The sequence below is a fragment of the Festucalex cinctus genome, chromosome 2, assembly GCF_051991245.1.
Source record: "Festucalex cinctus isolate MCC-2025b chromosome 2, RoL_Fcin_1.0, whole genome shotgun sequence".
Taxonomy (NCBI): Eukaryota; Metazoa; Chordata; class Actinopteri; order Syngnathiformes; family Syngnathidae; genus Festucalex; species Festucalex cinctus.
The window spans coordinates 8,338,759-8,364,699 of NC_135412.1; the positions used below are offsets into that span (position 1 = coordinate 8,338,759).

At 41.0% G+C, this 25,941-nt stretch overlaps 2 protein-coding genes across 4 annotated transcripts; one reads left to right on the top strand and one right to left on the bottom strand.

Annotated features, from left to right (window-relative positions):
- Positions 1–1,471: 1,471 nt before the first annotated feature.
- Positions 1,472–13,982, bottom strand: map3k12 (mitogen-activated protein kinase kinase kinase 12). Its single transcript, XM_077512631.1, has 14 exons — positions 13,744–13,982; positions 11,612–12,135; positions 10,036–10,219; positions 9,748–9,939; positions 9,271–9,429; positions 8,945–9,103; positions 7,574–7,682; positions 7,008–7,117; positions 6,664–6,780; positions 6,446–6,580; positions 4,937–5,663; positions 4,800–4,867; positions 4,408–4,705; positions 1,472–2,787 (listed from the first exon to the last, which is right to left on the bottom strand). The coding sequence occupies exons 2-14, from the start codon at positions 12,072–12,074 to the stop codon at positions 2,632–2,634; spliced, it is 2,877 nt and encodes a 958-aa protein (XP_077368757.1). The 5' UTR covers positions 12,075–12,135; positions 13,744–13,982; the 3' UTR covers positions 1,472–2,631.
- On the top strand, positions 13,440–24,780 carry aaas (achalasia, adrenocortical insufficiency, alacrimia). Of its 3 annotated transcripts, none has more exons than XM_077512636.1 (17): positions 13,440–13,722; positions 16,021–16,155; positions 17,797–17,924; positions 18,110–18,165; positions 18,241–18,329; positions 18,434–18,480; positions 18,988–19,089; positions 19,192–19,335; positions 20,466–20,586; positions 20,667–20,791; positions 21,920–21,980; positions 22,073–22,163; positions 22,808–22,889; positions 22,979–23,046; positions 24,196–24,274; positions 24,394–24,478; positions 24,560–24,780. In XM_077512636.1, the coding sequence occupies exons 2-17, from the start codon at positions 16,045–16,047 to the stop codon at positions 24,701–24,703; spliced, it is 1,533 nt and encodes a 510-aa protein (XP_077368762.1). In that variant the 5' UTR covers positions 13,440–13,722; positions 16,021–16,044; the 3' UTR covers positions 24,704–24,780. The 3 variants fall into 3 exon arrangements, with proteins under 3 accessions (XP_077368762.1, XP_077368761.1, XP_077368763.1); XM_077512635.1 differs by lacking the exon at positions 13,440–13,722 and adding an exon at positions 15,663–15,830; XM_077512637.1 differs by lacking the exon at positions 13,440–13,722 and having other exon boundaries at positions 16,024–16,170.
- Positions 24,781–25,941: the final 1,161 nt, after the last annotated feature.

A 25,941-nucleotide genomic window follows, 5' to 3' on the forward strand; every position in this document is an offset into this window, starting at 1 on the left:
TTATCACAAAAGCAGTTGCAGTACAATGTCAGTTGAATTCTCTTTTTTTTTTTTTATTGCCAAGTTTGTTCATGTTGATGACTGTCACTAAGTTCTAATTAAAAAAACAGCACTTTACACATCCTTTTTGGATTGATATTCTGCTTAGTTTTTCACTGAACCCATATGTTGTTTCTGTATATCATCGACATAACTCAACCTTATTTCTAAATCACTTTAAAACAGCCATTGCTGCATACAAAGTGCTGTGCATGGAATAGAAATTAGTCTTTTAGTAGACACAAGTGAAATAAAATAACACAAAATAAAATTAATTAGAGTAAATATAAGTAGATAAGTATACACGCAAATAAAATACTAAAAAAAAAAATCTGTATAAGTATAGAAATAAAATAACACAAAATACAGAAGGCACCATAAAAAAAGTAAAATGATGTGAAGTCTCATGCTGAGTCAAAGATCAAAGAATCGAGATGTCTGGCAAAAATGAAAGGAAATTTTGTCCATATCGTACAGCCCTAATCCAACACGCAAATGAAGGCAACTGCTCGCCAATTCCAGATAGAAGGGGTTGTGTCACAGAGTCATTCATTCGGACATAGTTGTTTACAGAAGTGAAGAGTGGATTTGTTTCAAATGAACTTTTGAGTTGAATAAATGCAAAATGAACTACACATTTTTTTTTCAGTTTGTCTTTTAGATTTCAGAACGAACTGCCGCTTTTAAGTGACAGAAAATATTTCTGAACACTTTTGCAGTTGTCACAATGCCGCTGTTCAACCTGATGAACATTAGATTTAGGTTGATAAAGTGTGCCCCCCCCCCAAAAAAGGTAATGCCCCCCCCCTACAATTTCTTTCTGGTGACGGGTCTGACTGGAGGCAGTCCTCACTGCACCAAGTGGATGGAATGACAGCTTGTCATTTGTGCAATGCACTGGTAGAATTTCAAAAAACAATATACTGATGTGTTTGAGCCTGTATGTAAAAATTTTAACCTGCGTGGATATAAAACCCAAATTTAAACGTGTGCACTCAAAAATAACACCCTGGAAAAAGAATAATTACACCCTTATAATTAGGGCAATTTTGACGAAAACGCCTAAAAAAAAGGTGCGCCCAAAGTCAATTTGAAGCTGTTCTTGAACCAATTGGAGTATCACCATAGTTTTTGTTTTTTAAAGATAAAATCATGAAATTTTTCCACTGGTGGGACGTCCACATGATAATGGTTAATGCCCATGATGCATTTATGTAAACTTGTGCCCATAACAGCTGCACCTTTTGAGCTGGAGGGATGGGATCGGTGCAGAAAGAAGACTAGCATCCCTCCAACAGCTTCTGATTTTACATATTGTTTGTAGCAGAACTTGAACTGTGACCCTCATTTCCAAAGCTTACTATCACCTGATGAGCAACTGCAGCCCCCTCCCCCCTATTTATTTATGTTTTTTAATTAAAACCACATAGACTTTTTAACCAATACATTATTTATTGTAGCTCATAATTTTTCTTTTGATATATTTCCTATATTACAGGTACAATGTGCAATGCAGTATAAAAACAAAACATTTCTATTCAAAGGATACTTAACATTTCAACAAGTGACCACAGAGAAGTGCTCTATATACTTAACCAGGCTACTCCTGCAGAAATCTTATTAAAGGGTCGTGGGGGACTGTGGATGTTTTTATGAAGGCGACCACCATAATGAGTCCTTAAGTTCATTACAAAAGCACATTCACATTTATTAGCACCTGCACCAGTGTTGCTGTTTAGAGAGTTGAAGCATAAATCATTGTCATGGTTCAGTGCATTTCAGAGGAGGTTGTCGCTGTGAGTGCAGGCACTACTTCACACTCACCAAAGACAACACTTGGGAAATACTACTGCACAATGACAACCATTTCCTTCTGAGTAAACCCAAAGGTCTCCATTTCACCGCAAATCTGATGACCTTTGAATGACCCTCACGCAAGTCTCTGTGCTGGAAACCGAGCAGGAGTGTTTTACAACTCCAACCTGCTGAGAAACCCGAATCACACATCATCACTGAAGACTCATCTTTGTGAAATTCTCATTCCACCCCCCCCCCCTTTTTTTTTATAAGTGCGAACATTTATTAACATAACAAACAAAGGAAATACTTTCAGGATTAAAAAAGTGTAAACTTCACAAAATATAAAACGGATACATTCGAATCATAAATTATAAACATATAGTCATGCATTTGTTCACAGGGCTGCAAACCATTTATTCTTAGATTTTATCTTATAAATAAAATATTTCTCACGTGGTATGTCATGGATATTTACATTATTATTCATTAGTGTTCAATGCATTAGTGTACGGGGATGCTCCCAGAGTGCGGGTTAGTGAACGAATGGACTTGTGGTGGTTACCTTGGTACCTATTTTGACTACCAACAGTAGTTATTAATGACTGAAAATCAAAAGAATGTCAGGTTATGAAAAAAATGTGTGTCACATGGTGGAGTTTTGCCAGCCAATGCACTCGGGAGCCCTCATAACTTGGTGTCATAACTGTGATCCCTCATGACATGCTGCACTGGCTGACCGGTGCACTGTGACGGTTCAATGTATGGCGGTTAGAGGTATTTAAGTCCAGTGGTCTATGGGGGTCCTGTGTGAGACGCCTGCGGTGACCCTTGATGGGTTTGAGGGGGCGGCATCCAGGCTCCAGCGCTGGGAGGTCGGCTCGGCTCGCCGCTGCCCGACTGGTCCAGCTCGGCGCTGTCGCAGTCCGAGTCGTCACACAAGACTCGACCCTGGGAAGCGAGGGGAACACGTTTGTTGTACTTCTCGGCAGGGCTGGACTAGCCATCTGGCATACAGGGTGTATGCCCGGTGGGCCGGCCTCTTTTGCTGCCGATGCAGTGCTTTTTAAATATTATTTTCCTACATTTTACCACAAGAGACTGGCCCACAATAGAGATACTGTCATCACGTGACTTTCTCTGAACACGCCCACCCGTGGCAGGAAATTACTGGGGCGGCATTAATGGGCTACAATGTCGTTGAGGGAGAAAACTAGCGTTTATCCGTCAACTTTCTGCCCAAGAGTATTGACAGTCACTTTGTTGTAAAGGACATGATATACATGCGCGAGGTGGACATGTTTAGATGCTGATGAAGTATCAGAAGTGCTTTTTTCACTTCAATGACGCTGCTATGTGGGAATTACCTCCTCTGTTGCAGGTGAGTGCTTTCAAATCTGACCATACAAAGGCATGAGAAGTTTGTACAATCCGGATTTATTCCCCCTTCATGTGTACTCAAAATAGCATCGAAGTTAGCAGATTGATGCAAGTTTTGCTGTGTTATTTAGGTACGTTAGCAACTTAGCTGCTAAGTCGTCCGCGTCCGCCGTCATTTATGCTGTGGAAAGTCTTCTTTATGGTGTTGGTCAGTTATTAAATTCAAGTGTGTAATATCTATTAAACCGTAGCACCATAAATGAATGAAACAGATTATGTCCCCCACATTTTGCCTGTGCTAACAGTTAGCATCTGCCGATTCAGCCACCATTTACAAAGTGCAATATCGGCTAGACGGCTACTATTGATTCTTTTTTTGGTAGCCGGCAGCATGCTGATCTTTTTTTTTTTTTTTTTTGCCTCTTCTCCTTGTGGTAGCTGGTCCATAGCAGCTGTCAATCATTGTTATCATCATGCCAAATTGGCTGTGTAAGTGTGCTAACGGCCATTTTGGGACGTGTGACATCAACAACGTCAGGATCTCCATTTCAGTTGAGTCCATTAATCATTTTCAAAGATAGATAGTAAACTGAAACATCAATAAACATCAGCAGCAGAACTACCGTATTTTCCGCACTATAAGGCGCACCTAAAAGCCTTCAATTTTTTCAAAAGCTGACCATGCGCCTTATAATCCAATGCGCCTTATATATGGATCAATATTGAGCCGCAACAGGTCTCGCTCTCAAGACGCGATCGGTGACCCTGCACGATCGGTGACGCTCATGCGCAGAAGATCCCGCCATCTTGGATCCCTAGCTAATACTAATACTTTACCTCAGAGAAAATAATAAAACAGCTGGTTTTTTTTCATTTTGGGAGTGAATGGAGTTGTCAGAAAGCTGGTTTGTAATCTATTAATAAAGTTTGACTGACCTATCTGACTGTTTTGTTGACATTCCCTTTAGCGCAGCACCATCTAATGGATGTATAACGTAACCCCAGCCTCTACTGTAGCGCCTGATATATGGAAAAAGTTTTTAAATATGTCATTCATTGAAGGTGCACCTTACAGTGCGGAAAATACGGTAAATGTTAGGCTAAGTCAAAATGCCAGGTCTGATTATTTTCGGTGCTAGTCCAGCCCTGCTTCTCGGCAAGATGACATGCAGATCTCTCGAACTGCCGTACCTCATTTGGATTCTGCTCGCGTTCCAGCTTGGCTTTGGCCTGACCCGGCGTTCCGTCTCTCTCTGACAGGCCATCGGAAGCCTGCGCGGGATCCGTGTTGTCTGCTGGGATCTCCGAGCCCTGAGAGAGGAGGTCGTCACTGCGGTAGTCCAACCTGTCATCCGTGTTGGTGCTGACTACATCGGGAGTGCCGCTGTGGGAGTGGTCTGTAGTGTGGCCCTCCTCGCCGTCCGAAACCGACAGGTTCTCTGAGCTGAAGGTCGACACCGACTGACACTTGGTGATGCTCGTCGGACGTCTGAGGAATGCGGCGGTTTGGTTTTAAAAACACAAGGATGCAAAATCCAAATGATTTGAAACTTGGCAGAGGAAATGGCTCAGGAGTTACTCACCGTCTCCGTGGTAACTCAACCTCACTGTCAACTTCACCCTCCTCCTCTTCTGATGACACCCCACGCCTCTGTAGTGACCATCAATAATAAGATGAAAGATGTCCTGGAAATTCTGGGAACAGATTCTGTCCTCTTACCTGTTTCCGTGTAATAGCTGCCCTGTACAGAATGGCTGAAGGTGTGAGGTGCTGACTCCCGGTTCCTCCTGAAGCCCCCCGGGGCAACCTCACAGCGCCTGCTCCATCCTCTTTATCCTCCCCGCCATCGTGGGGCAGGCGGGGAGATCCAAGAGATCCGCGCCGTGCGGCTGCTCCCCTCCCACAAGGCGAGTCGGGGCTGCTGGAGAAGGGGAACGAGGCCGCATCCTCGCTAGGAGTGTCGCTGCGTGGGGGAGTTTCCGTGAGGTCATCCAGACCGGTGACCCCCACCTCTGATTGCCCTAATCCGGCGGAGGCGCTGAGGCTTCCTCCTCTTTCTAGCCCACCGACAGCTGGATCCTCTTTTCCCTGGCCGCCCACCTGTAACGTGGTGCAGATCAGGTCGGGGCTGGAGGAGGATATCTGCCGTTGCTGTTGCTCGTGGTTGAGGCCCCGCAGGGCTGCGGAGGGCTCCAGGAGCTGCTTAGAGGAATCCGTGGCCAAGCGGTTAACCTGGGCCGCCGTCTCTCTATTGGGAGACGGCTGGTTGGCTTTCAGTCCTGCCAGATCTCCGCTGCTGCCTTTTCCAGGCTTGCGGTGGCGGGTTTTTACCCTCCGAGATCGACTGGGCGACGTGGAGCTTCTAGTGGTGCAGGTTGGGATCGTGACTTGCATTACAGAGGAATCCATTTTGGGAATGATTACCTCAGACTTAAGGATGTCTGGCCTGCAAGACAGGGAGGGAAACAACAAATACAATCTATAATCTTCACTAGGGGTGTAACGATATTGGCAATATCGTGATATCGCAATATTGAAATTGCCACGATTAGTCGTTGTCGTCATGTCACGATATTAATAGTAAGCACATCTGTAAAAAGGCAAGGTTGTATTTTATTTTTCAAGTCCTAGCGCCCTCTGGTGGTTAGTTTAATAGCACAGTTCAGCTGCATGCAGCTTTGTGAATTACATCCACCATGATACTTTGCGGCGCTAAGCTAGTATGAGCACGACAATAACGTGACATGGCATGACCAAGCCTATTTCTTTGTCACTACTGTTATGTATAAAAACATAATATTGTCCTTTTTCTCCAATATGAGCTTTTTTGTTTGTTTTGTTTACAATACTGTGAGATTATATAGAACATCATTAGCTTTTTTTTAATATCGCCAACCTCCCCATAATATCGTGATAATTAGGGAAATAAAATGTTAAGGCTTAATGTTCCATTAATATAACATTTTGTTAACTCTAACCATGAGTAAGACGTTTTGTTGAATATTTTTCCATCAAAAATGTATGTTTAAAAATCAATTCGGCCACCTATTGAATAGATTCGAGAATTGCATGCTGTAACATCGCGATATATTGCCAAATCGATTTTTTTTTTTTAACACCCCTAGTGATAATTATTGTATCGTATCATGATCTTTGGACATCGTTACATCCCTAATCTTTCACCGCAGAGAATCAGTGTTTGTTTTAATAACGGAAATAAGATCGTACCGCTTTCCTGAGGGCAGTTTCTGTGGGACATTTCTCTTCTTGATGAGCTTGTCCATGCTGTTGGAAGAGCTGCTCTGCCTGGAGCTGTGGTGCTTAAAAAAACCTGGATACTTCTTATCCAAGGACTGCTCCCTCCTGCAGATAAACACGTAGCAAGTGGCTTTGTAAAAAAATTGCCACGCGCCAAAGACCGAATGTTTTTGTGAAGTTAGTCAAACCTCTGCAGCTCTTTTTCTTTGAGCTCCAGCTGCAGCATGACAGCACTGAGCTCCATGTAAAGGTTGTTAGCCCTCTCCAGTTTCCTCTCATAGTGTTCACGAATGTCTAAAGCATGTCTGACAAAAGAGAAGAAGAAAAAAGCCGGCTGATGTCATCGTGCATACGCATGAGAGAATCCCAATCCTCAGCAACTGGCATGCACTCAAGGCACTTCATCCACCCACGGGGATGGACTACAAAGGAGTGACATGAGGAATGGCTTGAAAAGTGGCCTGATTCGTGTGCGCAAACACAATAAGAGCCCAAATGTCCAAAGGAAGCGCGTGAAAATGACAAAACAAACCTGAGTTCTTCTCTGCGTCTGTTGATCAGCTCCTCATCGAGTCGGTGGAGACAAGTCCCCTCAGATTTAATCTTCTCAAAGTGCTGTTTCACCTCCTCTCGCCATTCAGCCTGATGAGAGCACATTTTTGTTCAGCAGCTGCGTCTAGTTAGCGCTGACTTGAGAGGCGGTTCTCTTTTGTTGGCAGACAACGGATCAGATGACTAAGCAAGACTGTGTGGGTTGATTGGCTGTGTACGTCCATATACAGTATACTGGATGTACATTATATAGAAACAAGGCTATGTTTTTCAGCATTCCTCAACCTCATCCAACAACTTTGCGTTAAATTAGATTACACGGACCTCTCTAAGCAACAATTCAGAGACACTCCAAAATCAAAGTCTTCCCAGAAAAGTAGAAGCCCTTCCAAAGGCCGAGAATGGGGCAAATCTATATTTTTATTAAGATTTTGACTGGGTGGCGTAATGGTCATGTGTCCCATTAGGCTACTTGTCCACGCGGCACGTTTGTATGTATACCATGATGCTCGCTTATTTACCAGGGAGTAAGACAAGCAACAATACCTGGGACTTGAAATACGTCTCCTGGGGAGTGGACAGAACGTCAGCTGACGCTATGTCCAGATGGAGAAGGATCTGACGGAAGGAGGGCCGATTCCTTGGCTTGCAGTTCCTGAAAAAGCCGAGATTAAACTAGTGCTGTCAAACAATTAAAGTTTTTAATCTGATTAATCACACTTTTTAATTTTGATTAATCATGATTAATCACCTAATTTATTTATTTTATTTTTTTATATTACTTGCATAATATAAAATACAAAATACCATAATATTTTGACATTAACACATTTTATTATCTGAATGTCATTTGTAAACATTCATTAAATACATGTATGCAATTGCATGCATGCGTGTATTGCTCAAAACGTAACTGCATCATATCAATTGACCAGCTCAGTGGTCTAGTGGTACAGTGTCCACCCTGAGACTGGGAGGTTGTGGGTTCAATCCCCCGGCCGGGGCATACCAAAGACCATAAAAATGGGACCCAATTGCCTCCCTGCTCGACACTCAGCATTAATTTAAGGGTTGGAATTGGGGGGTTAGATTACCAAAAATGATTCCCGAGCGCGGCCCCTGCATGCTGCTGCTCACCGCTCCCCACAGGGGATGGGTCAAATGCGGAGAACAAATTTCACTCCACTTCGGTGGATGTGACAATCAGTGGTAATTTAAATTGGGTGCAATTATATTGCAAAGAATGTGCTGAATGCTGACGTAAACTTGGTAACGGCATCATATCAACTGGGTACAATTCAGCAATTATTAATTAATTAAATGTAAATTACTTTTGTTTTATCGAAAATCCCGTGCACTTCACTTCACAAATATGGCACTTTACTGTACTTTAATTTATTTAATTCGATCTCCGGTGTCGTAACCTTATTTATTGATTGATTGAATTTTTATTTTTTATTTTATTTTCTTCTTATTATTATTATTATGATTATGATTATTATTATTATTATTATTATTATTATTATTATTATTATTATTATTATTATTATTATTATTATTATTATTGTTATTATTATTACGATTAATTCAATCTCTGGTGTAATAGCCTTATTTATTGATTGACTGAATTTTTATTTTTCATTTTGTTATTATTATTATTATTATTATTATTATTATTATTATTATTATTATTATTATTATTATTAATTCAATCTCTGATGTAATGATTATTATTATTTATTGATTGATTGAATTATTTTTTTATTTTATTATCTGTTCTCATTGCTGCTGGACATGTAAATTTCCCAGAGGGAGCCATCCCAAAGGGATCAATAAAGTCAAGTCTAAGTCTAAGTCTGTGTCTTAATGCCTCTTCGCCTCTGCTCTCCCTTTTCCCGATGTGCAATAATCGCTCACCAGCATTGGCTGAGGAGGATCTTGAAGCCATCAGGGCAGCTCTCAGGTATGGGCAGCTGCAGGCTGTTGTTTCCGACACCCCAGATGATTGCAGAAGAATCCACATCTTTGTAAGGGATCTCTCCGGTGAGCATCTCCCACAGCACCACTCCGAATGACCTTAAAGTCAGGTTAAAGCTTGAATATATACAGTCTCACGGAGGTCAAAGAAAGAGAAAATCATAGAAAACGTGATATCAGGAATTACTACAAATAGTAGCACAGGCCAGACGATTTACAACATTTTCTCCGCCAGAAAGAAACATGCTTCCATACATTACACCTACCAGATGTCCACCTTTTCTGACACTGGCTCATTCCGGATGACCTCGGGAGCCATCCAGGCTACAGTTCCTGCAAAAGACATCTTTGTGCTCTTGTCACTGAGCTCTTTTGAGGTTCCAAAGTCCGAGATCTTTACAAGGTCATCGTGTGTGATCAGCATACTGAAAAAAAGTAACATTAGATTGTTTTATCTATCAAATATAACAGTTTTTGATCATGCAGAATCATTCAAGTCTTTCTTGCGATACTACCTGAAAGTGCAAGAATGAGACACGTGTAAGCTTCTATTAATTCAGGCTAGTTGGAAGGGTGATGTCATGTTTTTAAAAATAACTCAACACTTTCTTTCTTTTGATATATGGTAGTTGCACAACCTATTGTAGCTCAATACTGCCCCTGTTGGTTTGGAGTATCATATAAGGATCATGGTCTTTCCAAAATGCTTCATGAACGTGTGATGTGATGAACCGGTGACTCACTTGGGGGACTTGAGGTCTCGGTGTATGATCTTATGAAGGTGTAGGTAGTTCATGCCTCCTGCGATGCCCATGGACCAGTCAACCAGGAGTGAGGGAGTGATTTTACGACCTGCCCTCAGCACCTCGTATAGTTGGCCTTGGGCACAGTATTCCATCAAGATACAATAACAAGGAGCCTGGGTGCACACACCCCTAGATGGAAACACAGCAATTAGATAAGAGCACAATCTTAACGGCAGACTGACGTGGACACGTAATTTGACCGAAGGCTCTCGGAGTTTCCCCTACTTGAAAGTAATGATGTTGGGGTGCTTGAGTTTGCGAAGGTGTTTGATCTCCGTCTCCTTGATGTCTCGCACTTTCTTTACAGCCACATCATCTCCGTGGAACTTGCCGAGGAAGACAGCGCCTTGCGCCCCACTGCCCACCCACTGCAGGTCTGAGATTTCCTCAAATGGAACCTCCCAGGACTCTGAACGGAGACCAGCAAGTACAAACAAAGCAACATCAACGTGAGTATCATCAAGTGCTTTTTAAATAAGAGTAATATGTGTACAACAGCTCCCTGGCAAGAAGCATTTAATTAATTTCTGCCCCACTGTGTGACATTGCCAAATCTAGCCAATGCGGACAGGAAGCAGTCAGATTGTGCTTCACCATAGAAAAGGCAACTTGCAATGCAAAGGCTGACATGCCAAACAAATGATAGCGACTAATAGGGCTGTGCAATTAATTGAAATTCAATTACAATTTCAATTATCACAGTTCACAATTACAAAATCAGCATAACCGTAAAAAAAAAAAAAAGACTAATTTTGAGTTGTTGAAATGTATACATGTACACATTTTTAAAAAATTTAAAATAAATCATTTAATTGGGAAAAAATATCATCCAAAAGGAACTTGCATAATTATAGTTTTTCATGAATTTTATTTGACTCAATATTTTTTTATGTTTAAACATTTTCTTGTTTTGTACCAAAACCTAATCGTGATATCAATTATTACCAAATTAATTGTGGTTAATATTTTCTTCATAATCAAGCAGCCTTAGCGACTAATTAATTGATGGAACAACATACTGTATTGCAGTGATTGGAAAATGAAGCTTCATAAACCACTCGCGATATTTTTTATTATTATAATTTTTTTTTTTTTTAGTAGGCCTTTCCGATCATAGTTCACAAATGTTTTAGGAGTCTTAGTTTAAAGCTAAAACCTAGTGCAATGGAAATTAATTCGATTTCTACTGAATCTTTAGACCAAGAGCACCATCTAGAGGAGTAAAAAAAAACAAAAAACATCGCAAGTGGTTCACGAAGCATCATTTCGCATCAGTACTGTGATGTTACAAGGGGTGAGTAACGATACAAAGTAACGATATAGCAATAAAAACAATATGATTTATGTGACGATACAATATCAGTTTATTCGCATGTAACATTGAATTTTTTTTTTAAACAATAACCAAACCAAGAAAAAGATGCCTAAAGCCTGCATAGTCTAGAATCTAGACGGACTGACAGACGATATTGTGATATGTTTATCGATGTTCTTGTTAAAAGAGAAATTGAAGAGAGGAAATTTGTCATCTACACCTTAGATAACAGAGAGTACTTGGCCGCTAAAGAGAAACGCGGCAGGCGCAGCCAAAGAGAGAAGCAAATCTATTCTTCATGAGGTCCACTGAAGTGTGAAGCTCTCTGGAGGCCTGCTTTAGCAGAGACGGATGCACACAACGCTTACCCAAGCTAGCTGCTAAAACTCACTGTGTCTGATGTGAGCAAACAGTCAGCAATGGCATACTGGTGATGGACAATTAAAATACTGAGCATAAGGACACACAATTTCTAATCTCACATACCTTCATGGCTATGCTTGTGTTCAGTGGAGTAGGCCTTTCCGATCATAGTCCACACAGGTTTTAGGCATCCAAACAGACCCTCCAAAAAGCCTCCGCTGCCAGATTGGAGGCGAATATTCTCCGAATGGCTCCGGACGGCACCGGCCTCCGGACTGTGGCCCGCCTCGGCACCACTGCCACACTGGCTGGCGTCATGTTCGTGTAGTTTTAGCACACTGTTATCAAAGTGGCCTGAAGGTCCATCACTGGGAGTGGGACTGCTGCCTCCCGGTGCCCCCGACCCACCAGTGTCAATCGACAACACGTTTCGGAGGACACACTGTGTAGGCGTCAGGTCCGTTTCCGGGGTGCAGGCGGGGGTGTCACCATCAAGTCTTCGATAGGGGGGTTCTGAAACTGGGGTACTGAAGCCTGACAGGGAGGGGGAAGGGGCACGGGGCTCATGGATACAGGTCCCACTCATCAGGGGTTTCCCCAACCCAGCAGGTTAGGGTGGATGGAGGATGGAAAGCTGAGAATACGACCTAAAGAAAAAGATAATAAAATACATTTGAATTACTGAGGGAAAAAAAAAAGACTAAGCAACCTTGTATGGTGGTACCATGCAGTTAGCATGTCTATCAAGAGGTGCTGGGTTTGAATTAGTGTTGTTCCGATAGCGATACCGGTATCGGCAGAGGTGCCGATACTGCATTAAAACAGTGGTATCGGCATCGGTGACTACTCGCAAGTAACATGCCGACACCATTAATTCCAACGCTAATATAGGATTTTGGATGCAGCATCTTGTGTCTTGCTGGTGCATGACATTCACTGGTATGTGGCATGTTCACTGCATGCCGATCTAAGATATCCTATTGGCCCTTGAATGCTCTGAACCAATGGCAGGACAGCTTTTTCATGTTGAGGGAAAAAAAACGTAAGTATCGGTATGGTATCGGTATCGGCCGATACTGCAAAGCTGGGTATCGGTATCGGTATCGGGAGCCAAAAAACGGTATCGGAAACAACACTAGTTTGAATGTTGTCTCTCCTGTGCGGAGTTTGACTGTTCTCAAGTGCTTGTGTGAGTTGACTACGGCTACTTCATCCCACATTCCAACAACATGCATGCAGGTTTACATGACAACTCTAAATTGACTTTGTTGTTTTTATATTTGTGTCCTGTGTTTGACTAGTCACTCATGACCTGTCCAGGGCAAGCCCAAAGTCATCCGTGACCTTTCGAGGACAAGCATTATAGAGCAAATTGATGGACGAAAAAACGGGTATAATTGGAGCAAACTGCCAGTCCCGAATATAATCACGAGTTAACAAAAACTAAAGACCTGCCGCAGAAAATCTTCATCCTGCTGCCTATGAATGGAAGCCCGTGCAGCCTGCCCAGTGGAGCCATCAACCAGTGTGGAAATGGGCTTTATGAATGAGTCGACGAAAGCATGGTGGTGCTGCTCTGTTACCCGCACTTGACGGAGATGACGGCACCCCATCTTCAGTACGACTCCTTCCATGCGTTAAGTCTGAAGTACTGTACTTATATGCATGCCTGAAAAATGATGAATTGCATAATCGCCCCCGTGAGGCTGTTTGTGTGCAAGGAAAGAAGGGGGGGGGCATATGTGCCCTTTTCATACAGTTTATCCTACAGCGGCTTGGACTGCACCACCACCGCATGAGAAGAACCACGGCGGAAAACGGAGCGTGGAAATCAGGCGATAAACAATCAGTGGGCCTGTGATGTGCACGCGCGCGCACGCACGCGGCCATGCATGAATGCAGGAAGCTCAATCTTAAAATAACCGAAGATGTGATGTTGTCACTCAGCAACTCGACGTGTAGTGAGCATGAATTGCAAAGCCGGTTGCCTACTATACTGTGTGCCGCAGCGATCGGTACATTTAGTCAGTGCTGGCACCGGCGCAAATGATACGCGGAATGCGCGCTTCCTCGTCGCACACACACGATCGTCAAGCAGCAATCGTCGATGGTTCGTTTGTCTTTCAAACAGCATCCGTTTGCTGGTGGAGCGTGAGCGGCGCTGCACCGAGCGTCACGCGCAAAAGCACGCGCCGTGATTCCTCCAGACCTGACGCGGAATTCGCATTTAAGCGGTTAGTATGACATTCCCATACCTTTTTGCACGCTTGTTGTCGCGTTGTCAAGTGAAAGGATGGGCTCGGCTTTCCGTTATCCTCACGATGTACAACCAATTGTGCCCCCCCCCCCCCCCCTCCCGTCCGTCTCTTCTTATTTGCCGTCCTGTAATCCAGCACTTTTACGTCGCTGGGACGGATCCCAGCGGGCAAATGTGTATCGATGGCTGGGGAACTATGCAACGTGCAGGCGCGCTGGGTTCGTGGGGAGGGGGGAGGGAGCTGTCTCACTCCCAGTGCTGAATTGACGTCACGTAGGTGACGGGATTTGCCGCGAGGGGGCGCTGCGCATGCCCCGCAAACGAAGATCGAGGCCTCCGTTTCGACACCCCACCAGCATGTTGTCAGGATTACCCACTAAACATCCGACGTCCAGTGGACATTCAGATCATGTCCGTATCGTCGTGGACCTTATTTCTACGTTCATATGACAGCCAAAATAGGTTGACTTTTGACGTCTAACCATGGCCTTATATGGACATTCTCACCATGTTTGTACTTTGTACATGAGCACCAAAAAAAAAAAAGTATCATATAGGCCCTACGCTGCATTATTTGTCTTTTTATTTTATTTTATGTTTTATTTAATAAAAAATATACACGATTTTTTTTTTTTTTTTGGTGACTCAAAACTGTACGTTTCGACGCATATGTTGGAAATTCATTCTATCTTGCGTGTGGTGTATATACTGTACACAGCTCAGCTCATCGGGGGGGGGGGGGGATTAGCACCCAGCTGTGTCTTGTTACGTCAATCAGTGTGTGTGTGTGTGTGTTTGTGTAGTCTGCTGTTTTTTGTTGTTGTTGTTTTTGTCCATTTTGTGTCGCTCTCATGGTTCCTTTGTTCCTGCTATTCAGTCGAGTTATTCCTTCGTAGTTGTTTGCTCTTGTTTTGGGTTTTGTTTTTTTTAGTTCCTGGAGTATCTTTATTAAACAACCACTTTTTGAGCACATGTGCCTCCTTGTACTTAATTGGGTCCCATGCAGATACATATTTACAATACAAGTATGAGTTCACCCCCATCTTGCTGTCAGATGCATTTTAATGTTGACTTGAACGACATCATTCATTGTTATTTCAAATTCAAATGATGCATGGTGTGGAGTTCTCTTTTTTTTTTGTTACGTCACACATCAAATGGATTCAAGCAGTTAGTCTTTTAAAGCCCATTAAAAAGCATTAAATCTGGAATTTTGGATACGGCAAAGAATATCCCTTATGTATGCATGTATTCTTTCATTTGACTCTGACAAACGCCTGAAACCTAACCCAGATCATTTGTCACTAGCAGTTTGCAGGGCATATAGATGAGATAAACAATCATTTACACCAGTGGTGTCCAAACTCGGTCCTCGAGGGCCAGAGTCCTGCGGGTTTTGGATGTTTCTCTTCTGCAACACACCTAAAGCTCATCAGCAAGCTCTGCATAAGCCTGATAACGATCATGTTCATTGGAACAGGTGGGTTGGAGCAGGGAAACATCCAAAACCTGCAGGATTCCAGCCCTCAAGGACCGAGTTTTGGAATGTGGACATCACTGCTTTACACTCACTTTGACAACTATGGACAAGCTCGAATCTTGAATTAACCTAACATGTACGTACTGTAGGTGTCCGGAGAAACACCACACAAGGACAGGGAGATCATGCAAACTGCACACAAGAAGGTCTGACTCTGAAACCTTGCTCTCGCAAGATTAATTCTCGCGGTATTTGTGAGTTAACAAACTCCATATTGCGGAGAACTCCCTTGAATGAAGCGCAATATCAATCAGGCTATTGCCAGGTTAATTAATTTGAGCTTTTACAAAAAAAAAAAAAAAAAAAAAAAAAAACACCTAAAGTGTTTGTTTGGATCAGTCGTTATGCAATGTCAACCTCTGTCCTCAAGAGGGCGTTGCTTAGTTGTGCAGGATTCACAACATTACGTCGTACGTTTGTACCTCTTGAGGACCCGTAGACTTCCACGGCGTGTTCAAGCATTCAAGAAAGTTGTGTCAACTGTCAAGACGACGACGTTGTTTTATATTCGTCAAAAAGTAGTGAGACGTTTGACCTGACATAAGGTAAATTACATTCCGAAATCAAAGCAAAGTCCGTAGTTTTACCAGAACCGTGCTGACATATTTGTTGTTGGCGACAGTTCGCCTGCTAACCGTGTTAGCGTAGCACTAGCATCAGCACTTCGACAGTGTGCAATGGTTGTTTAATGGTTGTTCGTATCAACTGTTTGCTTTTTTTTTATTTGTACTACAGCTTTGTTCCCCGTCCCTCCAAAAGATGTGCTCTCTGGCTCTCTTCCCTGCTCCGGTTCCCCCTGGACACACGACTCTGTCCGAGTCAAACAACGAGCTCCGTACGGCAAGCAACGAGGAGGCGCGGCGGCAGCAGGTCTAACCAAAACTAGCAAGTCAAGTTTATTTATATAGCCCTAAAATATTAATCACAAGAGTCTCAAATGACTTCACACCCCCACAGTTGACAAATATTAACGAGTAGCCTATCGTGACGTACCCTCCTAATGCTATTTATTGTTGCTTACAGAACTCATAACACATAGCCTAGCTTTGGACAGTCGTCGTCTAAAAATAATGGCTTAAGTCATTATTTTTACAATATATGTCATAATAATGGCTTAAGTCATTATTTTGACAACATATGTCATAAACTCCGAAATGAAATTATTAAAAATATACTCAGTATTTATTACATTGTTTTGTGTTTTGAGAAAACCGAGGGGAAATGCCTTCGACCATTATTTTAGCAAGTTTGTGCCCGGGCTTGTCCCTCTCCCCCGTGAATATTGGGGATTTAGTGTAGTGTATAACTAAAAACCTGTCTGTGGCTGTACGTTGCTGGCATATTTGTAGTACACGTAATTGAATAGTTTTTTTTTTTTTTTTTTTGGACCAATTAAGTCATAATGTTCTGTTGAACACATGGTCTCTCACAGCACACTAATGTGCCACGGCACACTGGTTGGGAATCACTGGTGTCTATATATACACCTAATTAATTGACTGTCTTGTTTTAATCACGTAAACGACTGTTGTGCATAAAAAATAGTATTTTGGTTTTATATAATACAGCAGGTTTCACCAATTCCCGTCCTCCAGTCCTGCAGGTTTTAGATGTTTCCGCTAGGGGTGAGTGATATGGCCTAAGAATTAGGGGTGTGAATTGCCTAGTACCTGACGATTCGATTCGTATCACGATTCACAGGTCACAGGATTCGATTCGATACCGATTAATCCCGATACGAATTTATAAGTCGATTGTTGCGATTTTTTTTCATTCAAATTTAGAAAATACTAATCAGTAAGCTTGTAGAGTGTAAGATTTATATGAAAATGTATTATTTATTTATCTGAAATTTCAGTCTTATAGAGGTTGTAATCTGTTTCATGTTTGAACAGCATTAAAATAAAATATTAAGGCTTAATGTTCCGTTCATATAACATTCTTCCATGCTCAAGGTGTGAATCCTAACCCGAAGTCAGGCGTTTTGTTGAATATTTTTCCATTAAAAATGGAAGTTTAAAAATCGATTCACACACACACACAAAAAAGGCAATGATGATAAGACGTTGAATCGGTAAGACTACCGAATGAACAATTCTGAGCTCTTAAAAAAATAAAATAAAATAAAAATAATCGTGTTTTTTTTTTTATTGAATCGATTCGAGAATCGCGCGATGTAGTATCGCGATATATCACCGAATCGATTTTTTTTAACACCCCTACTAAGAATAATACCACGATATTTCAAAGAAATGTACAATAGATTTGTGATTGGTGCTTAGCACTTTTATTACAGCACAATAAGATGCCTTTTTTCACTATTTAAATGTAAACAAAGTGCAAATATAGCAACCATAATTGAATGAAATGGAGAAAAGAGAGAAAAAAAACCAAACAAAAACAGGTCAGGTAGTTTTTACCCTGCAAGGTCTAATTGTAACATACAGTTACAATGTACTACATATGGACTTTTGTGCTTCATCTCATGGTGAAATTGTATGTTCTATACAGGAATCAAGTCCTCTCACTTTGCATTTCCCCCGAGACTCCTTCAAGCTTCAGAGTCGCATTGAGAGCAGCAGCAAGGCGGCCTTCCTGGACCACTCAGAGACGTTGTGGATGAGGACTGCAGCAGCTTGGTATGCACATTGCATAGTACATGGTGACACCCTGAATCATGACATGGTGAAAGAAATTGAGTCGGCTAAATACTAAGCATGGGATGAGATCTCACAAGATTAGAATTTTTGTTCTTAATGGACTTGAGTCTTTCAATACAGATATATTGTTTACTGTAGTTTGCATTGACATATTTTTCTTTCAGGCGGGATGGTGGTTTTACAGGGCTACTGAATGAAATCGTCAACTCCCATGAAGAGGGTACGTGAGTCTCTACGAGTGAGTGACATATTCAGTAACGTGCATGTATTGTAAGTGTGATGCTCTTTTCCACAGTGTCCAAATTGTCCGCGAGTTCTGGGTGCATCCTGGCATTGCTGCAGAAAATCTCTTCCTTTCACAGCTCCTTGTTTCCCCATATCACAGTAAGCTCTGCCTATTAATGTAATCAAGTGATGTGAGTGAATGGATGACATGATGTTGGCTGCACAATGTTGAAGTGTGTTTCTATTTGTCCCGTGGTCTGTAGCTGAGCAGCGAGAACATGATCACAGAGTTTTCACAAGCACTGAACTGGTGAGTGACAACTTATTGGGCCAGCGTTTCACCAAAACCACATAATTTATATCTGGGTTGGAGAACCTTTGTCCTATCAGTAAAAATTTTATATATGTTATATTCGAAAAATTTTGTAGTCGCTAAGCTTTTGGTTCTCCTCTCCTGGCATACACATTTATACTGTAAACCTGCACTTTTGCATCCTTGCTCTCATTTTCTGACGCCTACCTGGAAACCTTTAGTTTGTTTTATTTAAAAAAAAAAAAAAAAAAAAGCAAATGAATACATTTGTATGAATAAACTGTCAATGTCTCATGTCAATTGGTTATGTAACAAATACATAACACTCCAAGAGTTTACGAGTTAGTTGTTGTTTTTAAATACAGTTTTAATCCTCTTTTACTCTCAAATGTTTAGCCACAATTTTTAGTTAAGCCAGCATTACGATATAGTTAATCTGGAAAATGAGTGGAAAATGTTCACTCTGGTAAAATCTGGAACTGTATGATCTGTCTGCTTTATCAGGTCAGACTGCGTGGTGCGAGCGTTTGCCTGGCATCCTCATACCGATAAATTTGCTGTTGCCCTGTTGGATGACTCAATTAAGATCTACAATCACAAAAGCTGGTGAATCTCCTGTGCTTGTAACATCTTGAGAGACAATGACGTGTTTCTGAAGCCAGTGATTTACTGGCCGCCTCTTTTTTTTTTTTGTGTATGAACTCTTAGTGCCACGACTCCAATTCTGAAGCATCGTCTCCAGAGGAGCGTCGCAGCAGTGAAGTGGAAGCCACTGTGTGCATCAGGACTTGCTGTGGCTTGCCAGAGCTGTTTACTGGTCTGGCATGTGGACCCTTGCTCGCTGTCCACCAGGTATGTAAATGGTCACATGGTTGTATATTTTTGCTTCATTTCTACAGACCATTTCAGAATGCTTGTAAACAGAAAGTGTCAGGATACTCGTGTGCGGCAGAAGTGTTTCCCGATTCCTTTGGAAGCAATCATCTCACGTAACGTCTACTGCAGGGGTGTTCAAACTTTTTCATTTGAGGGCCACATACAGAAAATCAGAAGGACGCAAGGGCCACATAATGTTATGAAGAGAAATTGTGTTTAGTCCTAAAAATTGTACAAATAATTTATTTGCGCTTTTGCATATTTAGAAAAATGCTACAGTATATAAACCAATTTATTTGTAATATGGCAGCAGGGTTATTATAGTTTTGGAATTTTTCATTTTACTTTTTTCATTTTGTTTTGAGTTTTTTTTTTTTTTTTTTTTGTAGTATTGTGCGCAATATTTAAAAAACACGATGGGTGCGACGTCATTATTCATGTTTATATCAAAATAAATCTACTAAAAATCACATTTAAAATCATCCCCAAAGTCTCATGCATTAAATTAATTACCAAAGACTAAAACGAAGGACATGTTTGCTATAATTATAGTGAGTTTTATTGTAGTTAGTTCTGTAAACATAAAATGTAGTTTCAGTTAGTTTTCTTTTTTAAAAAAGCATCTTCGTTTTTATTTTATTTCGTTAATGAAATTGTTTTTTAAATTTTAGTTTTTTCGTTAGTTTTAGTTAACTAAAATAACCTTTAATAGCACCTGTGTTTTTCGACACCTTCCTTTCTTACTTTGACCATCTCCAAACATCTTTGTTTTTATTTTATTTGAACTGAGTCCAATGCCATTTTTAGCATATGTCGCGGGCCACTAAAAAATGGACGGCGGGCCGCAAATGGCCCCCGGGCCGTAGTTTGGACACCCCTGGTCTACTGACTGACACTTCATATATTCAAACAACAGCGATAGAGAAGGTGGCCAAAATCACCGCTTCAGCTCGTTAACCTGTTTTCTCAATTGTCCTGCCTTGGTCAAAGGGCATAATGCTGGTTTGTTTACTTGTGGTGCCAGTGTAAAAGGGATGAATTTTGCCACCCGGAAGAACGTGTAACATTGTGATGAAGTGTTCTATATTCTTCGTCCTCTGTGACAGGCCTTCATCTGGGTGCGCGCAGGTTTTGTCTCATCCCGGCCACTCACCAGTCACTTCCATTGCGTGGTCACCAAACGGCTCTCTCCTCGTGTCAGCCTCACCTAATGACACAGCGATGATGGTAAGAGGCTTCACCATAGTCCACCATCGCTTGTTGAAAGTGCTACATTGTCAGTGTGTTACCCCCTTGACCTCTTTCAGGTATGGGATGTAGCGGCAGAGAGCTGTGTGCCCCTCCGGCGTGTCGGAGGCGGCGGGGTCAGCTTTCTGTCCTGGTCCACAGATGGGAGCCATCTTCTTGCCTCAACGCCATCTGCTGTTTTCAGGTTCAACATTTAAATGAGTCTAATTTCTACTGTATACGTTCGAGTGTTGTACTGCTGGAATGGCACATTTCATTTTTGTAGAATATATCGCTGTTGCAGAGGTCTGCAACCTGCATGTGGCTCTTGGAATCATCTGATGTGGCTCTAAGTTTGGAAAATCAGTAACAAAAATTCAATTTCAAATTTATTTATTTATTTTTTGAACTAGTTGACCCTCAGTAGGCAAACATGGGTAAATCTAAGGGAAGAAAATTTCCTAAAGAAAACAGAATATATAATGCTTCCATGAACCATATTTAAACCAAATTACAAGTTGACAGCTGACTTCAAACTCTGTGATAAAATGTGGACCGAACATAGAAGATGGCTCCCTTTTTTTTTTAGTGTTGTTCAGATACCGATACTGGTATCAGCAGAGGCGCCAATACTGCATTAAAACAGTGGTATCAGTATCGGTGACTGCTAATAAGTAACATGCCGAGACCATTAATTCAAACGCCAATATAGGACTTTGGATGCAGCGTCTTGTGTCTTGCTCGTGCACAACATTCACTGATATGCGACATGCTCACTGCATGCCGACCTAAGATATCCTATTGGCCCTTGAATGCTCTGAACCAATAGCAGGACAGCTTTTTCATGTTGAGGAAAAAACCTTAGGTATCGGTATGGTATTGGGATCAGCTGATGATACTGCAACGCCGGGAATCGGTATCGGGGGCCAAAAAACGGTATCGGCAAATGGCTCTGAGTATTTAAAGTTGGTCACAGTACAGTATGTTGTTATGTATAAAAAGTTTGCTTCATCAATTATACAGTAGTGGACATAAAAAGGCCACACCTGTTTTTATGATATTGAACAAAATGTAATGTGCCAATAAGTAAGTAAATCTTTTTGATGAAAATCGACTTCACACACAATTACAGTATATCCACAAGTCGCTACTATGGCTTCATGCTATGAGCTCGTAAGTTAGCCAGCATTAGTTAGCAGTTGAATTAACATTATTTTTGGAACTTTATACCTAACCAATTGAATAAGGGTGTGTACACTTTTTATACCCACCACGATAATGGCACTGATAAGCTGAAAATGCAAGATGATCAAATTGACTCGTTATTCTTCAGAGTCTGGGAGACCAGGATGTGGACATGTGAGCGTTGGCCATGTGAGAAAGGCCGCTGCCAGGTAGGCATTGCAAGTGCCACCACATTTCAATGTCTCGCTCATTTCTAAGGTGTCGTTTCTACAATGCAACTTTTCTTTTGATTTTTGTTTAGTCCGGCTGTTGGAGTCCAGATGGGAGTAGACTTCTCTTCACCGTACAGGGAGAAACTGTTATCTATGCTCTCACCTTTAATGACACACCAGGTTGTTACATACTAAACTGGCATGAATGCACCACCAGTGCCACACATTTGTCTGCATACATCAAATAATACTAATAATTGGTTTGTAGCCTTAATTTAAGAAAAATGCAAAACTTTTCTTTTCTGTGTATTTCTGTGATGCTGCTACTTCATTGACATTTCAATTCAGCTTTATTTATATATGGCCAAATTTCAGAAAAAAAAAAGTTGTCTGCTTGTATGCACGCAAGAAGGTCTCCAACCACATGAACACAATTTTTTTGATGAGCAAGCAAGCTTTTTTTTTTTGCTTCATAAAAGCAGCAAACTACTACGCTTGCCTCGAGCTCCCCCTCCCTCCTACTAATTAGACACTGGCGGCACCTCCCCCCTGCACTCACAGGCAGTTAACGGAGAGCGGTAGAAGCGGAGGTTAAAGATTTAGTCGCCAAAAGAAAGTCAACACACGTAATATGGAAGTATTTCAGCTATAAAAAGAAGAAGATACAGGAAAAAAAAATCAACAGTTTTCAGTATACTCTGCAATAAATTAAGAACTTATTTGGAGGCTTTTAAAAAAAATAATAAATAAATCACATCTTAATTGTAATGCCAATAATTATAAAGTGCACTGTATGATGATGTATTTGGTTGGTGTCCTCACAGGCACATCAAAGGGATCACAAGTAGCATCAGTGGTGGCCGACCTGTCACAGACAACCTTTAACACATCCGAGGGAGATGTAACGTAAGAGCTTTCATCTGAAAAAAAACAAAACCAAAAACACAAGCTTCTCATCTATATGACCAATTGACTATGGACGTTTATTTGTGCAGTGTTGGTGGAGAGATCCAGTCTCTGACATGGGACCCGAGAGGAGAAAGACTTGCTGTGCTTCTTAAAGGTCTGTGATCATCTTGTATCCTCCCACATACAACCTAATATTGACTACAGTTGCGTTCTCCATTTTTGTCCTTTATTGGTATTGACCAGATGAAGATAATACAATAAGTGAGACAACATTAATGCCAATGAACAGCTGTTTGTGATGGCATTAATTGGAATAAGGTCAAAGTATTTTTCAGACTATAAATCCAGAGCTTCTATATCGAAATTCACTTCCACAACAATTTGTCTGGATTTCCATATTTTCTACATTTTATCAAGCACATTACCGTGGCAGAGTATGCTATGCAATAGGGTAAAAAGAATTATGCATAGTGTTCTATTCCGCATAACCATTACCGGTACTCTATAACCATAATTTCTTGATAAATTATGGCTTCAATATTTGTTAATTTAATGTATTTATAGCATCAGCCTTTGCAGCCTGAATCAAAATGTATGAGATTTCAGTGTGTGATTGTCAAATATATCTGTATCTATTGATGAATTAGTTTTCAACTGCAGCAAAGAGAGAGTGCAATAAATCAGATTAATCAGTTCTCAATAGTCAAAATTTAAACTTTTGCTGACTTTGGCAGTGCAAAATAGCATCCATCAAGCATTCCCCAATACAAACAGCAGAAAACAATGAGGTTGGGTCAATGTGGACGCGCAGTTTTTTGTTTTGTTTAATTTCTTTATTTTTTCAGTCAGTGTTTTTTTTTTTTTCCCCCCCCCCAAAATCAGTGTTCTGGCTATAACGAGTTAGCATTCAGTGAATTTTGTAAATAATAAAATGCGGACAATCAGTAGCATTTAGCAGCTTCCTCTTCCTCTTCTTCTTCTACTGTCATTTGGCAGTCGGCAAATACTTTTGGTGCATTTACCACCAGTGGAAAGAAGGTGACTGTAATGTACAAAAATTCAATATGATTAAGGAGCAAGGATTTTCAGTGTCAGTCCGAGCTCTGATTTTAATATATATACTCATTGCAAGTTGCACCTGAGTATAAGTTACAGGACGCCAGGACAGGACAGGCTAATATGTGTGATTTATTGTCCAAAAAAATGTGGTAGTAATCCTATTATAATATATGGAGTATTCTGACCTTATTTGTGTTATTGTCAATATTACATACAAAAGTTGCTAATTGCTGTTTTTTTCCAGGTGATCCACAAGCAGACCAGCCTGCCGTAATTCCCGTGTTCAAGACCAAAACAAAGCCCTTTTTTGAACTTTTGCCTTGGTAGGTGTTTCCGTCCGTGGTTGGTTACTTGTCATAGTTGTGTACTGCAATTTCTTGTTACTATCTTCAAATGAAATGAATCCTCGTTGTTAAGATGGCTTTGTATTTCCTGTCCTTAGTGGTTTTGTTCGAGGAGATCTTGATGCAGAACCAAGACTGCTGCAGTTCCACCCACATTTTCAGCATGGAGCTCTGCTCACTGTGGTCAGTAATCGCCTTGATTCTCATGCTTGATTTAGAAAATGTACCAGAACAGACTAATGTATCAAGTGTTTTACTCCATAGTGCTGGTCCACAGGAAGAATTACCCACGTGCCTTTCTACTTCGATAGCGGCAACATCAGCCGGTTTCGGTTCACTGGCGCATCGTCGCTACCATGCCCTCAGGACCCAGCCAATCAGTCGCTCTTTACTGAGTTCATGTCATGACCATCAATCACATGGTGTCACATATATTTTCCATCCTGTTTGTCAATAAAATGTATTGAAGACATTTTTTAAATCCATTTCCTGATGTCTGATATTTTTATCGTAAGACAAATATATGGAGGTATGCATCTGGTATTGTGACTTTTAGGATAAAACCCTCAATAAGATTTAAATAGAAATTATTCATGCATTTATTAGAATTACTTGTAATAATAATCTTTATTTAAAAGTGCATTTCTTTGCACTCAAAGACACCACACAATATATTACATTAACATTGCATTAAAACAAAAGGGGAATGAAAGGATTATTTTGAAAAGTATCTCTTTGATTTGGTTTGATATCATTTCCTCTTTTCATTCAGGCAGCTAACACGATATTCCCTGATTGCAATCTTATTTGAAACCAATCCACACAACTTTAGTAGGCCTACACTATGCCTAGGCTCACCTTAGCCAGAAGTAAAGCCACCGCCGGCCCTCTCACATTGTCACCCACGAAGCGTGCCAAACTTGAATACACTGATTTCTCTGCGGCCTTTTGACTTTGTCTACAGAGCATCTAGTTGTACCAATAGGTCTGGGAGAAGCTACATACATGCATTAAAACATGATACATTTTCTCTTACAAGGGAAGTTTCTCGTGAGTGAGTCAATGATTCGTCTGCATTAGTCAAAACCATCAACCCATGAAATAAAAGCAAAGCCTGTCAGGAAAAAAAAATAAATGACAATGATGCTGAGTGACACCCTGGAAGTGAAGATCCATATACAGTGCTTTAGTTCAGATTAGTGTCACATTCGTAACGTTTTACTGCATAGCTGACTTAAGCTAATTTAAAAAAAAAAAAAGAAAAAAGTATGGCACAAAAAATTAGGGATGTTCGATACCACTTTTTTTCAGACCGATACTCAGACCTTCAGTACTCACCGATACCGATACCAACTACTGATACCAGTAGTACATTGTGACAAATTAAAAAAAATCTCTAAAAGATAATTTTTAAGCAAATATATTTCCTTTAATTTTGACAAGAAAAACAGCACAGTCACTCTTCAATAGTCTTAACGCTCAAAATAAAACACAAAAGTGCTCTTTTAGTTTAAGATTCACAATTTTGAAGTATTTCCAAGCCGGTGAAGTTTTGGTGAAAAACTGCTGTAAGCTAGCGCCAGTTACAGGCAAGGAGGACTCACTTAACGTCTTCCCCCTCTGCCATCGCTCGCTTGTACTCGTCT

Bases quoted from the DNA above. Each gene is read 5' to 3' on its own strand.
- aaas (XM_077512636.1), top strand. From the start codon at position 16,045: ATGTGCTCTCTGGCTCTCTTCCCTGCTCCGGTTCCCCCTGGACACACG. The intron at 19,090-19,191 runs GTGAATCTCCTG...ATGAACTCTTAG, and splicing joins ATCTACAATCACAAAAGCTG to TGCCACGACTCCAATTCTGA. The intron at 19,336-20,465 runs GTATGTAAATGG...CCTCTGTGACAG, and splicing joins CCTTGCTCGCTGTCCACCAG to GCCTTCATCTGGGTGCGCGC.
- map3k12 (XM_077512631.1), bottom strand. From the start codon at position 12,074: ATGAGTGGGACCTGTATCCATGAGCCCCGTGCCCCTTCCCCCTCCCTG. The intron at 6,581-6,663 runs GTTTGACTAACT...GTTTATCTGCAG, and splicing joins AAAGAAAAAGAGCTGCAGAG to GAGGGAGCAGTCCTTGGATA. The intron at 4,706-4,799 runs GTGAGTAACTCC...CGCATTCCTCAG, and splicing joins GTTGAGTTACCACGGAGACG to ACGTCCGACGAGCATCACCA.